Source organism: Odontesthes bonariensis, chromosome 20, assembly GCF_027942865.1.
Source record: "Odontesthes bonariensis isolate fOdoBon6 chromosome 20, fOdoBon6.hap1, whole genome shotgun sequence".
Taxonomy (NCBI): Eukaryota; Metazoa; Chordata; class Actinopteri; order Atheriniformes; family Atherinopsidae; genus Odontesthes; species Odontesthes bonariensis.
In genome coordinates, this window is record NC_134525.1 from 20,830,621 (window position 1) to 20,845,037 (window position 14,417).

Consider the following 14,417-nt stretch of genomic DNA (forward strand, 5'->3'; position numbering starts at 1 on the left):
TTCATGACAACCAAAAAGTCAAAGGAAATACAAATAAGTTTACGTACATTTAGAGGGCCACTGTAGTGGGGTTAAAGAAAACGAGCCACAGGTAATTGCTCATTTTACGAAATACAGTGGTAAGTACAATAGCTACCACAGAGAACAGCCTATAGTAACACTTTTATTAAGCCCTCTCAGTAATTGCTCATAAAGCTGTAAAATGCTGTGTTCTTTGACAGCGGCAGCACCAGCTTCAGATCTCCATCCACCTGCTTCTCCTCCTCTTCGTCATTCCGTATTCTTCATCATTCTGCTCCATAAAGCTGAAAGGGACACTGCTCAGTATGCTTAGGATTGCAGCAGGATGTTTAGTTGGAAAGGAAGACAAACATTGACGGGGCACTTCCATTGTGCTCTCTCCCATAACAATCAGTGTATCAGAGCCTCATTTGACTTTCCCACAGTTTGAGTCTCTCTGCTCTGGTAGTGGCGGGTCCAGACGAAAAATCAGACTCTCTCCTTTTATATCACTTTCTCTGCACTGTCCTCATCTTAACCCAGATAGTGGGCAGAGGGAATTTTTGTGCCAGAGGGGCAGAGTGAGATTCAAGTGTACGTTAAAGAGGTAAAAGGATGGATTTCATATCAGTATAGATTGATTGAGAAGGCTAGACCCCTGTGAGATCAGAGGCGTGGCATCCATCCAGCACAAGAAACACATAAACCATTTAGTGGGGCCATACTATCAGGGAGGACGGCTTCAAGCTACATGACAAGCATAATGTGGGGGATTTTCTGAGATGTGTCATGCCAAAGAAAACATCTCTGCTCAATAAAATAATTGGTATGTCGAGGACAGCTCCGTCAGTTGCCCGCGAGATGCAAAATAAAATGTGGGAGAAATAGGATACATTATGTTGCCCTTTTCCAGACAAGAATGCAACCACAAAAGCTCACTGGCACACACACACAGACAGACATGCAAGCGCACACATGCAAACATCTCTGTCCCTGCAGATGTGATGTGATACAGAGAGCTTAAAACAGGTTGGATGTTAGGTGGGGATGTGAATCTCAGAGAGCCATTCCACACTCTTAGTGTGCTTCACAGTAACAGCTCTTCACTTGGCCCTGTTTGCCTTTGCAGCAAGGAGAAAGGGCAGCTTATTCAGTCACTGTGGACATGAGACACGTAGCAAGCTCATTGAATGTGCACACTGCTGTGAAATGACTCTGAATGAGCTTCCAAAACAACACCAGTAGCACATGGTTGGAGCCTGATTATCATCTTGTTGAGCCTTTTCTTCCAACGTGCACCTGAGCATATCCGGAATTTGATTTATGTCTCCGCCAGGGACATGGCAGGTCTGATAGGCAAGCACTTCTGCAGTTTACATTCTGGGTGTGTTAGTGTGTGTGAGCTAAAAATGTACTGCAGTTAGACAGAAGGCTTACTGTGGATCCCATGGGCATGGCAGTCTCATCCACTAGAAGGTAGAGGATATTTAGTGCCACCATAATAACAGAGATTGTCTGTAGACACAGAGGAAGGTAAAGATTTAGTAACACATATTATAATTATGAAACAATTGATCAAATCCTCCTAGTATCCGCCATCATGATGTCATTGAAATGCAGGAGCCTTACTGAATCGCATGTGTGGTTAAGCGGAATAACTATTTTGTGATTGTAACCTGCTCCAATTTGGAGCTTTTCAAGACCTAAACAATGTCAGGTGGAGTGGGAAGAGGGAGTTGTTGCACGGCACACACGGCCTCTTTGCCCATCTACCAGTATCAGAAGACGTAAACGGTACTCCCACACTATAATTTATTGAAAATCACAGTTGTTGCAGGTGGCTATTCAGCATTGTCTTAAACAGCTATTAAAAAAAAGTAGATTTACCACCCAGAATCTGTGGGAAAAGAGGAGTTTTGAGGTACGGTGTCAGACCCAGTGGCCACCAGCCAGACTGCATACGCCGTTAGCAAACAATTTGAGTGTAATGATAGGTCAGTCTCAGCACTCACCGTTCCTGTGAGCAGGATCAGCATCACTATAGGATACAACAAGTTCTTCTCCCAACCTGATGCTTTTTTTCTTCTCTCTACGAGAACAACACAGTGCAGGGTTAAGTACTTTAAGTCTCTTTCGTGACACAATTCAGTAATGAGCTTAAATCCTCCATTACAAAACAATTTCCACCAGCGGTTGATAAATATGTTCATCAAAGACGACTACTGAAACCACAAGCCCCCTGGCTTTGTTTACAGGGATTGTACTGCTTGTTTTGGTAAAATATATCGTGAGTGTGTGCACCCTACAGAACTCCCCTATCAATGGAACCATCCCACCTCCAGGTAATATAATTTTCATAACCATCAAAAATTATGCTGTTCCTCTTTAATTAGCCACACACTTTACCTTAATTAGTGGAAACAGTAATAAATCATAGATGAAAAGAAATGCAACAAATATAAATCTGTGATTTATACTTTGGTTGGAAGATGTATTTATGTGGAGGCCAACTAATGTGACTCTTTCCTCCAAGCCAGATGAAACATTTCAATTTTATATCCACATCGTAATTCAACAGCTGATCAGTCATGTTTGTACACAAGGCTGACAGCTTGTAAACCACATCCACTATGTCTTTTAGACATCCACTGTCCTCTTGCATTGTGTATGTGACTACCCTCTACTCTCTGCCATATTGACTTTCTTTCTCCATTTCCAACCTTGTTAGTCCTCTGTTTTCTCAAAGTGTATCCAGCCTGCCTGCCTGAGAAGTTTGCCAAGTGCACTTTATATGCACCATCCTTCTAAATTAATGACATCACTAAAAGGTCTGCAACAATATAAAGTTTGCATCTTGTCCAATATCCTAAGTGCCTTTGTGCTCTCCTCCCCCCACCCTGCTCCCCAAAAGGCTCAGGCCTCATTTATAATATCCTAAAATGGATGGAAAATTATCAGGCAGTTTTGATCCAAGTCCAAATTTAGAAATTAAGGCAGATGAAGAGGGAGCGGCTGCTTGTCAGCAATATGTAAAATGCTAACGTCTTTGGCATATATTTCCATGGTAATTCAAGGTCTCAAAACAAAATACATCAACCATGTCGTGAAATACAAACACTTACCCAATTTGTTCCTCTGATTTCTAATATTGTCCAATTCTTTACTGAGTTGGTGAGTAAAGCCTCCTCGGATATAAGTGTGTGAGGATGACCCTGTGGAAACAGAACTTAATCAAATGACTTGTCTTTTCTAAACATTACTGTCATTCCTGATTTAACTGTGAATTAATAGTTCTGTGTTTGTCTAACCCCAAAAAGAATCTAAATATCTAACAGATAAATAGATAAAAAAATACTGTATTACCAGAAATCGTAAGACAGACAGAATTATACGACATTCTTCTTAAACTAAAGAGGATGTTGAACTATGTTTGTCTCGCTTCAGCATATAACACTGAACTCATCTTTATTAAGAAATCCCACCAAAACAAATAATCCTGCTCGATACACAACATGCGATTTCAAACGTGTAAAAATAATCTCTTGTGTCAGGAGCTGTCTAGCACATGCCACAACTGGTTGAGTGGGCTGGATAAGACAGCAAGGGATTCTCCAGGAAAACCACAAGGCAAGCTCATTTAAGGCTAATTTATCTATTTTACTCTGTTTTCCTTCCAGCTCGACACACCAGCATACAGGCCCCTTGAAGCCAAAGTGGAAGAGTATCCATTTGCAACCCCTAGGGTGATTGGCAGATCAAGACCAATTAGTTCAGTGTTACATCGTTACTAGCATGCAATAAAAATACCATCTTTCATCTTTGTCACAGGAGTGAAGGACCAATCACTTTGATCAGACCTTTTTCTTCCCTCGGTTATTATGACACACCCTGTCTGGATGGGTTTATGTAGGTTAAAGAGGTGAGATAGACAGAGAGAGAGAGAGTTAACAGTCTACATTTAAGCCCTGGCAGATACCTGTCCCAGGATCTCAACAGGGGAAAGTTTGAACCCTCCGAGCAAATGCAGTCACAACACAACAGGAAATGTCACGGGCAGTGCTCTTTTTCTTCAAAAACAAACTAAACACTTTGCCTCAGGGACGCCAAATCTGCTCAGCTACAAGTTGACTAATTTATCACCAATTTGCAAAGTATATCCAAACTCTGCATCACATGTCACCGGGGGAGATAAATCATTGAAACAAAAAGTAGGTTCTTGAAAGCCCCAAAAAAGATTAGATTGAAAAAAGGACAAGGTCACTTGTTCAAACAGTTAAATGAAATGGTGAGAACTTCAACTGCAGAATCCTCAATGACATCATTCCATACTGAAGTTACATATATCCTTCTTCTCCCTCTGCTGGCACCGTCAAGTAAAAGACTGAGTTACAGCAAGGCAAGAGATGCTGAGTGAGGTTTCTGGCAGCCAGGAGGGCTCAGAGTAATTCAACATATCCTCTCCAAGTGAAAAAAATTACGTCATCCACAAATATGCTAAACACCATGCTGAGACAACAGAGGCACTGGCAAGGTCATTGTGCCGCATAGCATCTGGACAAGTGCTCTGTTTTCAGCAAATCAAGGTTTTGATGGAGGCAGTATGAACAACTGTGTGCATCACTATGCCCGTACTGCAGAATCTAGTCTATTTATATACCTCTGCTCCAAGATCATACATTGAAAATGTTCCTTAAAACAAATCTGTCGTGCTCCTGGACCCCATCATAAAATGACAACTTCACCAACTCCACATTTCTTTCTCAGTTTATCCTGCTTCTCTCATCCCGACTTATGCCTACCCAGCATTGAAATTCAAGGTAGAATATCAGGGGTCCGGGAATTACTGTAGAACTAAAAACTAAATCAAATTTAACTGCATTAAATATGACTATAACATTATGATAAATACCAGTTTGTTTGTTTTCAGTAAAGTCGGATTGGCACAAAATGGATCCACAGTATAAGATCAGTACAGTTTAAGATACAATTGATTATTATTTCCCTCAAGTATTTGAAACTGAGTTCCATCCATTTTCTATACCTGCTTAATCCAATCTAGGGTTGCGGGGGGGCTAAAGCCTATCCCAGCTGTCATTGGGCGAGAGGCAGGGTAGACCCTGGACAGGTGAAACTGAGTTCTTTTGATCAGATATTCACACAAATATCTGATGTGAACGTGTGGAGAAAGAGTAACAATGCAATCACCAACAGGCTTTGAAGCCAGCAGGATGGATGTATACAGGATATTTCATTTATAAAAAGTATATAATATAAGTATAAAATTCCTCATGGGAAAAAAAACCCCAGTTCAGTCGTGTGCCTTGTTTGTATGACCTGCTGAGGTCAGAAGTCTGCATGCGAAGTGCACATCCAAATGGTGGCGATGTTGAAGATAAAACCGTGGACATGCATGAAGGGTAAAACCTGCATCACTTCACTCACGCTGTAATTGTTCTTTTCAACAAGCTATTTACTTTAAAGACGTACTGTTGTTGTTGTGTTGAGGGAGGCACGTCCTGCATGCAAAGAGATCTTGGGCGCAATTTTCTGGAAAATTTGTGAGAAACAAGAAACACAAACAACCCAAATGCCTGACCTTCTTTCTCATGGCGCTCAATTCGGCTTTCAACCCATCATTTTAGTGCACAAGCCAATTTTAACTTAGCAGTGATAAATGCACGAGATGTTGGTCTATTGACATTTAGAGGCAGATTTTCAAAAAATACTCTAAACTACACTTGGGGGTTATCATTTAGAACATTTTGTCAGAGAATAGTCTAAATACCCGCCTGTTTCAATTATGATCCCATTTAAAAACTTTCCATTGTTAATGCAACACTGTTAAAAGCAGTGCAATGTTTAAAAAAAAACCAAAAAAAACACACTTTAGTAAAATATCTAATTTCTATATTTAAATCTATACATGAATAAATGATAAATCGATTAATTTATTGAGTATTCGTTGCACCTCTAATAATACATTAGCCTGATCTGTTTGGTACATTAAAGGACAAGAACGTTTTTTTGACATTGGGCCCTTGATTTCACATTATAACATGATGTTCTACTCACCCCTGCTTGTTGTTGGTAATTTGGAGCTGTAATTTGGAGGCGTCTGGCTGCTCTCTTGAGATATTCGGCCATGAAACGGTTTCCTATGGGCAACGTTATACAGGCACAAACTATGCTGTTTATAATTTATTAATTACTGTACACTAGCACTGATAACGTGGAGGTGCGTCGCCTACTTAAAAAAATCCGGGTTACTGTAATTTTGAATTTTAGCCGAAAAAATAAATAGGCAGCAGGTCTGTGGGCTGTCTGTGGTAGTAGCACGACGATGACGTCAGTAACACCCACTTTACGACAAAAATTCAAAATTACAGTAACCCGGATTTTTTTAAGTAAGCGACGCACCTCCACGTTATCAGTGCTAGTGTACAGTAATTAATAAATTATAAACAGCATAGTTTGTGCCTGTATAAGCTTGCCCATAGGAAACCGTTTCATGGCCGAATATCTCAAGAGAGCAGCCAGACGCCTCTCGAATATCTTAGGAACAGCTCCAAATTACCAACAACAAGCAGGGGTGAGTAGAACATCATGTTATAATGTGAAATCAAGGGCCCAATGTCAAAAAAACGGTCTTGTCCTTTAACATATTTAGTATGTTTGTGACATAATCAAATTAAACACAAGACAGAGAGATGGAACGCTATAAAATAAATAGTAAAAAAGGATTTCTTGTAATTACTTGTTTGCAGCTTTTGTGAATATTCTAAGACAGCATATTTCTCATCACGAGAGGTAAACACACATAAGCTAATAAGCCAGTTAAAGCCACAATGAACGAATTCACATGATTGAAACTACCAACATTCCACTGCAAATGGGCAGCTGCATATAAAGGGAGGACAACAAAGGGCCCGACATGTAAATAAACATGAATGCATCAACTGATGAGGCTGAACAGTCCACATCAACAGAACACAAACTGGGTAAGAGGATAATCTATCAGAAAGGCTTGATGCAGAGAGGTGAAGCAAGAAGACAACATTGTTTGTCCCTGGAGTGTGTCCTGTGAACTGTTCCTGAACTGTTTTCTACTTAATGTTCTCAGATCAAAAGGAACGCCACTTGAGCTTCAGTTTCACCTACATATGAGCATGAACAAGTATTTGCATGTGCATAGCATACAGTATGTGCATAAAAACAGTCCTGTCTGATAAGCAAGGCTTTAAATTCCTCTGAACAGAATCTTCCCTCATCTTAAATTCCCACCTCTGTAACAGGCAGCATGAACTGCAGCTTGGCCTCGGTCCACACACAGGCGTGTTGACCACTGTTATTTTTTGCCTCACAGTGACTTGTAAAGATCAAACAGTCCTGGAGACGATAAGGAACTGATTACAATTATTCTATCAGTTAGTTCAAAGCGAGGCAGCGTGGAATGAGCCCTAAGAAACCGTACGCATTGGTGGCAGTCTATGGAGGAGGTAGGCGTAGCATTCGAAAACATTCGCTATCAGAGGCTGATCTCTCCTGCCTTCCTGGTTTGAAAAGACGCTCGTTCTCTTCATTTACTCACATCTGTACACTTGGTTGCGTGCTTGAGTTAATATTAAAGTAGGTTTAGGATACAGACTTCCTGCTTTTTGAGATAATTCAACGTCAAACAAGGATTCGAGGGAAAACAGACGGCTGGACATGAGACGGAAATGCAGGCTAAAAAAATAAAATTTTCACCAGCCTTCAACTCTTTAAACTTTCCCCTTTGTGTACAAGTCTTAAGAACAGCACAATTATCCTGATCCCCTTTCAGAAGTCAGTGAAAAGTTGTGCTTGAATGTCCACGGCGGCAAGACACAAGTTCCTTGAAAGATTTAATTTCCATCCTATTAACCGGCCTACCATTCTGGGCCCAACTTTAAATGAGGCAATCATTTCACCAGCAGTGACAGTGGCTCTTAAGTGTCTTAAATTGAACCTTCGGATAAAACTTTCTAAACATAATATATGGTCTGTGCTATGGTGATTGCTATGACCTTTAGCAGAAAGTTATAAGAGTGAGACAGTGTTAGGAAACGCTGGTTTCAAGTGTGTGTGAATGTCTGCACACGCCAAGCTGAATTTTCAATGCTAATTGATTCCAGCGTGGCCTGCTTTATCACACCCAATAGTGCTGTCAACTCTTCCCCTTGCCTGTAATGTGCCAACACGTCTCCCACAGACATACCGTTTAATCTCCTCTGAAGAGCTTCCTCCTGCAAATGGATGCAGTAAATCTGCTCATCCAGGTCCTCTAGGATCTAAAGGGGAGGGAGCAGAGTAGGAAAAGATGAAATGGGTTATAATTAGGCCCAAAGTGGGACTGGAGTAATGGCAGATGGAAGGATGAGTTGGTGATGTATTTGTAGTCCTCTGTCATGCATTTAAATGACCAACTGAGACCTCTTTCAGAACAAACTGACATCCATCGGACGCTAATCTTTTAAGGTTTAAGCTTGTAGTCAAAACTATTAACAAAAAAGCCACTGACTAAGTCCTCTATAACCCAACCAAGTAAACACCTTAACTACAAGGGTCACAACCTGAATATAACTAAACAGATGATCTGGGGCTGCTTTAGTCAGTCAGGTCTAAAAATGATATCTTCCCTGATAGAACCGGCATATTCCAGGATCACAATCCTCAAATTCATCAGGCTCAATTTGTGAAAAGTGGTTCAGGGAGCATGAAACATCATTTTCACACATGGATTGGCCATCATTGAGTTCAGATCCTAACCCCACTGAGAACATTTAGGATGTGCTGGAGAAGACATTTCTCAGCATTGTGACACTGCTTAAGCTTATTGAAATGCTGGCATGGCAAATGTTTGCTGTAACCAAAGCTAAATGTGGTGTTTGGGCTATTTTTTTGGCGAGGCAGTGCAGATGACTCCTTACTGTTGGCTTCACTAGTAACTGGCCCATGACAGTGAACATCCTGGATAATCCAACAGGAGTGCACACTACATTGGAGACAGAAAACAGCACGATTAGCATTAATTCCGACAAGGCAAACCAACTGATGGTAGTTCACCACAACTGATATAATACTATGTTCCCTGCAGTGCATTTTGAATTAAATCAACTATCTTACTCAGTAAAAGCAGTCCTCCCATCAGAGATATACAGGAATAGAGGTAAGGAAGATAGAATTCCCAAAGATCTACAGGAAGGAGAAAAAGAAGCTCTTTTAGTATGTTTGATTGGATTAGACACCATTTTCATTTTTCACCCTTTGTGGAGGGACTGATAATGAGGTATGCTTTTTGATTCCAGCTCACAGCTGAAGATTTACAGTCACAACAGACTGTTTTACACTATCGGAAGAAACAAATGCGCATTTCCCAAATTTCAAAACTATTCCTTTGTAAATAAGAGAAATTTAAAATTACAAATTAAGTTCAAATATTTCAAACCACATACCGTAGAGAGACTCCATACTGGCAGCATCATTGTCAATCAGGGCCGATGCAACCCACACAATCCCCAGAATGAGCAAAGCCAGCAAGAAGAGCATCACAAAAGTCTCCAAAATACGTGCCCTGATGCCCTGATGAACACAAATTAAGTTATCATACATATCAGACAGAAAAGTGTTAGATATGGATGCTACAGTTCATACTTAGTCTAAATAAATGGATATTAAATGGCAATAAGGTTCACACTGTTCTTCCAGACATCCAGTGTGAAATAATGTCAAAGATACCGCTTTGAAGCACCAAGTCTCAAATAAAATCAAAGCAAGTTTACATCAACATTGAAAGGATAAAAGCTAAACAGTTTGTGATCCAAGGACCCAAAGGACACAATCCCACTTTCCCACCATCCCACCCTGAAGCATGTGAGGTTGCCGACTGAGCTGTTAAAAGAGGCGACCAGTTGAATACAAATGTTTTCCAATATAGAAGCTTAACTAAATGAAACTTTACAATTCAGGAGTATAACAATCCCAAAATTACAGGCAAGCCAATCAAATAGCTTTGAAGTGTGAAGAAATCAAATATCCATTGACTTGTAGAATTAATAAACTTCAGTACTCGAGATGGAGACCGTACTGACATCAGAGAGAGTCTCTCTACAACAACACGGGTTAAGAATGGCTGTAGCCAAGGCTAGATAAAGCATCGCCGCTGAAGATAATAAACAACTTTAGGATTTTTCTACAAATTATGAAATAACTGTGGGTGCTGGAGGTAAACTTACTCAACATAAAGACAAAATAGAGACTTGACACCAACATCATATTCATTTTCTTTCCTTCAAACTCAATCTACTAAAGCTCAGAAGTAGAAAAATGAAAAAAAACATACAATATAAACCACAATAGGCGAGTTCTGGCACTCATCATCCAAATCTTAAACAGAAAATAAAATTCTCTTTACATGAATACACCCTCCTCCATCTTGCCTCACTTACATAAAACACCATCATTTCCACTCAATACAAAAACAGAGCATAAAGGCTCCCATGGATTTCTGTGTAAAACAGCTTTTATACACACATATTGGGGTCTATAAAACGGGTCCAACAGAGGCTGGTAGTGGCAGGGGTGAAATTAAAAAGAGGAGGAGGAGGAGGGTTCTGTAAGGAGCATGAAGCCTGGCTGGGTCAGCTACTGTCTGCGATCAAGAGCAGACCTCCCATCTGGGGCTGATTAGGAGCTCCCTTTGCACCACGTTCATGTCCCAGTGCAGACGAGAGGCTTTTGGGGTAATTTGGGTTTTCCGGGTCACAAACTGCTGAGTGGTTAATAAAGTCCTTCTCTACCTGTTCACACAGTTTTCATAACCTCCCTCCCCTGTTGGAGAGCCATGCTGTCTCGCACTGTAAGATCGATAGGCGCTGTCATACACATGTCAGGGAGGCAGCCAGGCATGGGATAACAAGGCTTCTCTGCTTTTTGAGCTCTGTTTAAATTGGGTACATGTGACCAATTTGTTACCAACTAACATAATGGATGCGCGGTTGCTGTTCAGCATTTGCCAACAAGTATATAAGGGGGTCCCCCCTTTTAATGAAGCCATTTTACAAAGTGGAAATGGTTTTAATTCTGGAGATTAAATCATGCAATGCTTATTTTTTCATTCCTCAACACTATTCCAAAACACCTGTCCTGTAACATCTGCATTTCAAGTTGCGTCACTGTTGAAAAGTTGACCTCATCCATAGCAGGAGTCCTTTATAACTCACTGTGTTACATGCATGCGTCACCGACATATTTGATTAATTTAATGTCTACACATTGGCACCAATTTATTTAGTCCGTGTTTACAGTTGCAGAAGTAATATAAAATTTGAGGCTTATTCAGAGTGGTGAAAATCCCTTGAACTGTCCATTTGCTATTATCGAGCAATTACATGCCCCTCACCTGCTCTTACAGAGTTATTCTGGAAAAGCTTCAGTGAGTGTAGAATTTTCTAGCACAACAAAGAGGGAAATGGGCAGCGTTTAGAGTGCCCCAATGTGGCTAACGTGGACACTGCAGGGCTCTTTCCTCAGCACGGAGAAGAAAAAAAACCTTGGTGGAGTATTAAGAATAAATAAATACACATTAATAAAGACATTACCCTGGTAGCCATTAACACAGAGCTATGTTTGCAAGTTTGCCGTTATGTCATACAATAAATTCATGACTCAACGCAGATGAACGACTCTCAGATATGTGCACAAATCTGACAGAGATGAATTTTGCTGACTGTCTCGTGTTCATCTGTGCACTCGCACACTAAGTGCAGTAGATGGATGTTATGATCTTGCAGCAACGTTCAAACTGTGCAGAGGGGAAAACACTCAATATCGCTGAATAAATAAATAAAAATAAAAAAGAGGTAGAAGGGAGGAGATGGAAGAGAAAAATAAAGAGAGGAAGGAACAGAAGGAGACTGGAGGAGAAGAGGAGTCAACGTCTGAGCAAACCTCATTCCCCCGAGGTAACGGAGGTGAGAGAGGAATGCTTTCAGGGACTTCAGTCACGTCCCACACGCGCTCTCTTAAGGATGCATCAGAACAAGTAGAACTGACAAGCAAGACATGTGTCCGCTCAAGCACACCAGTCCACCTTAACAAGCTGCCCATGCCATGCTGAAGGTATATTCCCTTTAGATAGGTCTCTCAATCATTTATAAGACTCAAATCATTCCACATTCAGATCATTTAGGGCAAAGGCAGTGCTCGTCACCTCCTTTACAATCAACCCTGCTTCTTCCATGATTTGGCTGAACTAAAGAAAGAGGGCACTGAACTGAGATGATCGACTGGGTTAACTGGTCCGTCTACACCCATGAAGTTAAACATTCAAAGTTCTGTCTGCACTTACTTATTCTTGAAAGGGACAAATTTGGGCCTTTGTTCCTTGTCACAAACAGTAGGGAAAAAAGTATGGTTTATAAATAGAAAAATCCAACTGAGTCATCACCAATGATCAAAGATTAAATTGTCAACTTGTGAAGGCAGCAAAAAAAGAAAAAAAAGGCCTGTGCCCTGGCATCCAGAGTGCCCGCTGAAAGTTTCTATTCTTGCCATTCTAAATGTGTAACTACCTCTAAATATAGCAGCTCTAAAATATTCAGCATCCCCTGATCCTCACACCGACATCGAGTGAGGGGCTGGTTAACTGCAGATTTGATCATACGAGCCTGGAGAGACTTCCAAGAAATATGTGTGTAATGGCCAAAGTAACAACTTCATATGCAGCAGCAAACATACATGTATGAGTGCACGTATGCACAATCAGACGCTCGCAATAAGACTTGTAAATCAACCTCCAAATCCACCCAATTACAATAAGTGGCGCTGGAAACAGTTCACAGGCTTTCCATCTCGCCTGTGCTGCAGTCGAACTGAAGCGCATCTGCCACATTTGAATGTTATAGTGTTTAGACCGATGAACCTAGCAAATCATTTCCCTCTGGAAGCTGAATGCTAGAAAGGAAAAGTGTAAGTATTATACTTGCAAAGGTGTATTGAACTAGAAAAAGGAAAAAAGAAGAAAAATCAGACAAAAGAAGAAAGTTGCACAGGAGCCTCCTGGCTGCTACCATCAATCCTTCGCAGGTCAGCAGGTGGTGGCAGAGATCATCCCGTGCACCATCTCTCTGCTGACTGTCAGGGAAGCGTGCAGCAAGGGCCAAGAGTGTAATAAGTGAGGAAGGGGGCAGGGCCTTTTTTCACTCCTTAGCAAAAGACTGCTCTCTTTGCTAAAGACATGCCAGATGCTCAGGGACCTTATTAGCGTATCCTTCAACCAGTCAGCCGCAATGCAATGACCGTGTCAAAGACAGAAAGCAGAAAGAAGGGACACTCCCCTGTAAAGCTGCGCAATGAACTTCTAAAGACTCTTTAGACTTCTTAATAAAGCCTCAATGACATGGAAGCCCGGCAAATGAACGGTATCACGTCAAATCTTTCGAACCTTACATCAGACAACAGAATTGTTCATACGAAGAAATTGGCTTCAGTTCTTTCTTGTGTTGGCAAAGTCTTACTTGCAATCCTGCAGTGGCATCAGCTTATGTCAGGAAATTTCCAATTTGAGCCCTCAGATAATAAATAAAACACAATCGTAACCGTTTCCTGTCACTTTTGATATTTTTCCGAAGTGCAGGTAAGGCCCAAGTATGCATAGTTGCCCATCAACATAATGAACTTAATCTAGTCGAACAGAGTTCAAGTCTTGTAAAAAGAAAAGGTGCCACACAAATGATATTGCGCTCTTCGCAAAAACAGCCACAAATTTGATCCAGAATCAGTTAAGGTTCCCAACTTTTCACTTAGTTTAGAAAAACTGAGTCATGAGAGGACGGGAAAATCTTGCTTGTTCTATTAGACATTCCTAGCTCAAGCTAATATGTTGCTGTGGTAACGAACATTGTAACAGGCAGCTTTAGGGAGACACTGTGACCTTAAAGGAAGGTATGTAAACACCACTTTATATTCTCCGGCTGGCCCTGCCAGAGAGAAGGCCTGGGAAAAATGTCTGCATGTGCAGGAGATTTGAAATAAATATCCAGGCCTCCATTGTGGAGCTCCAACAAAGAGGAGTATCTTAGTAACACCAAACGGGTTTGCTCGGCGAGACGTTTTCTCTCCCCTCCACTCCTCCTCCTCCACAATAAACACACTTCTCATCATCGGCGGGTTAGGGCTTAGGATGAGATTGATGAGGAGTTTCTTTAACTACCAGATGAAACCTGTTGGCCCTTTGCTGGGTCAGTCATGGGGTCAGACTCGTTCTAACTCGTTTCAGGATCAAACACATTTCCAAAAGACTACTCACTGAAAAGCATGTTTGCCACAGTTTATATTGCATTTTAAAATTTTAACAAAAACAGCTTTTTACTTTTTAATCATCCTAAGCTCATAAAAGC

At 41.0% G+C, this 14,417-nt stretch overlaps 1 protein-coding gene across 1 annotated transcript in view; it reads right to left on the bottom strand.

Moving 5' to 3' along the window:
- lmbr1 (limb development membrane protein 1) overlaps window positions 1-14,417 on the bottom strand; it is a 32,762-nt gene that overhangs the window by 9,760 nt on the left and 8,585 nt on the right. The window contains exons 6-12 of the mRNA XM_075452994.1: window positions 9,474-9,600; window positions 9,145-9,213; window positions 8,949-9,013; window positions 8,237-8,309; window positions 3,123-3,212; window positions 2,013-2,089; window positions 1,438-1,515 (exon numbers count right to left, since the gene is read on the bottom strand). Coding sequence (XP_075309109.1) covers window positions 1,438-1,515; window positions 2,013-2,089; window positions 3,123-3,212; window positions 8,237-8,309; window positions 8,949-9,013; window positions 9,145-9,213; window positions 9,474-9,600 — 579 coding nt within the window. The remainder of the gene's footprint in view (window positions 1-1,437; window positions 1,516-2,012; window positions 2,090-3,122; window positions 3,213-8,236; window positions 8,310-8,948; window positions 9,014-9,144; window positions 9,214-9,473; window positions 9,601-14,417) is intronic.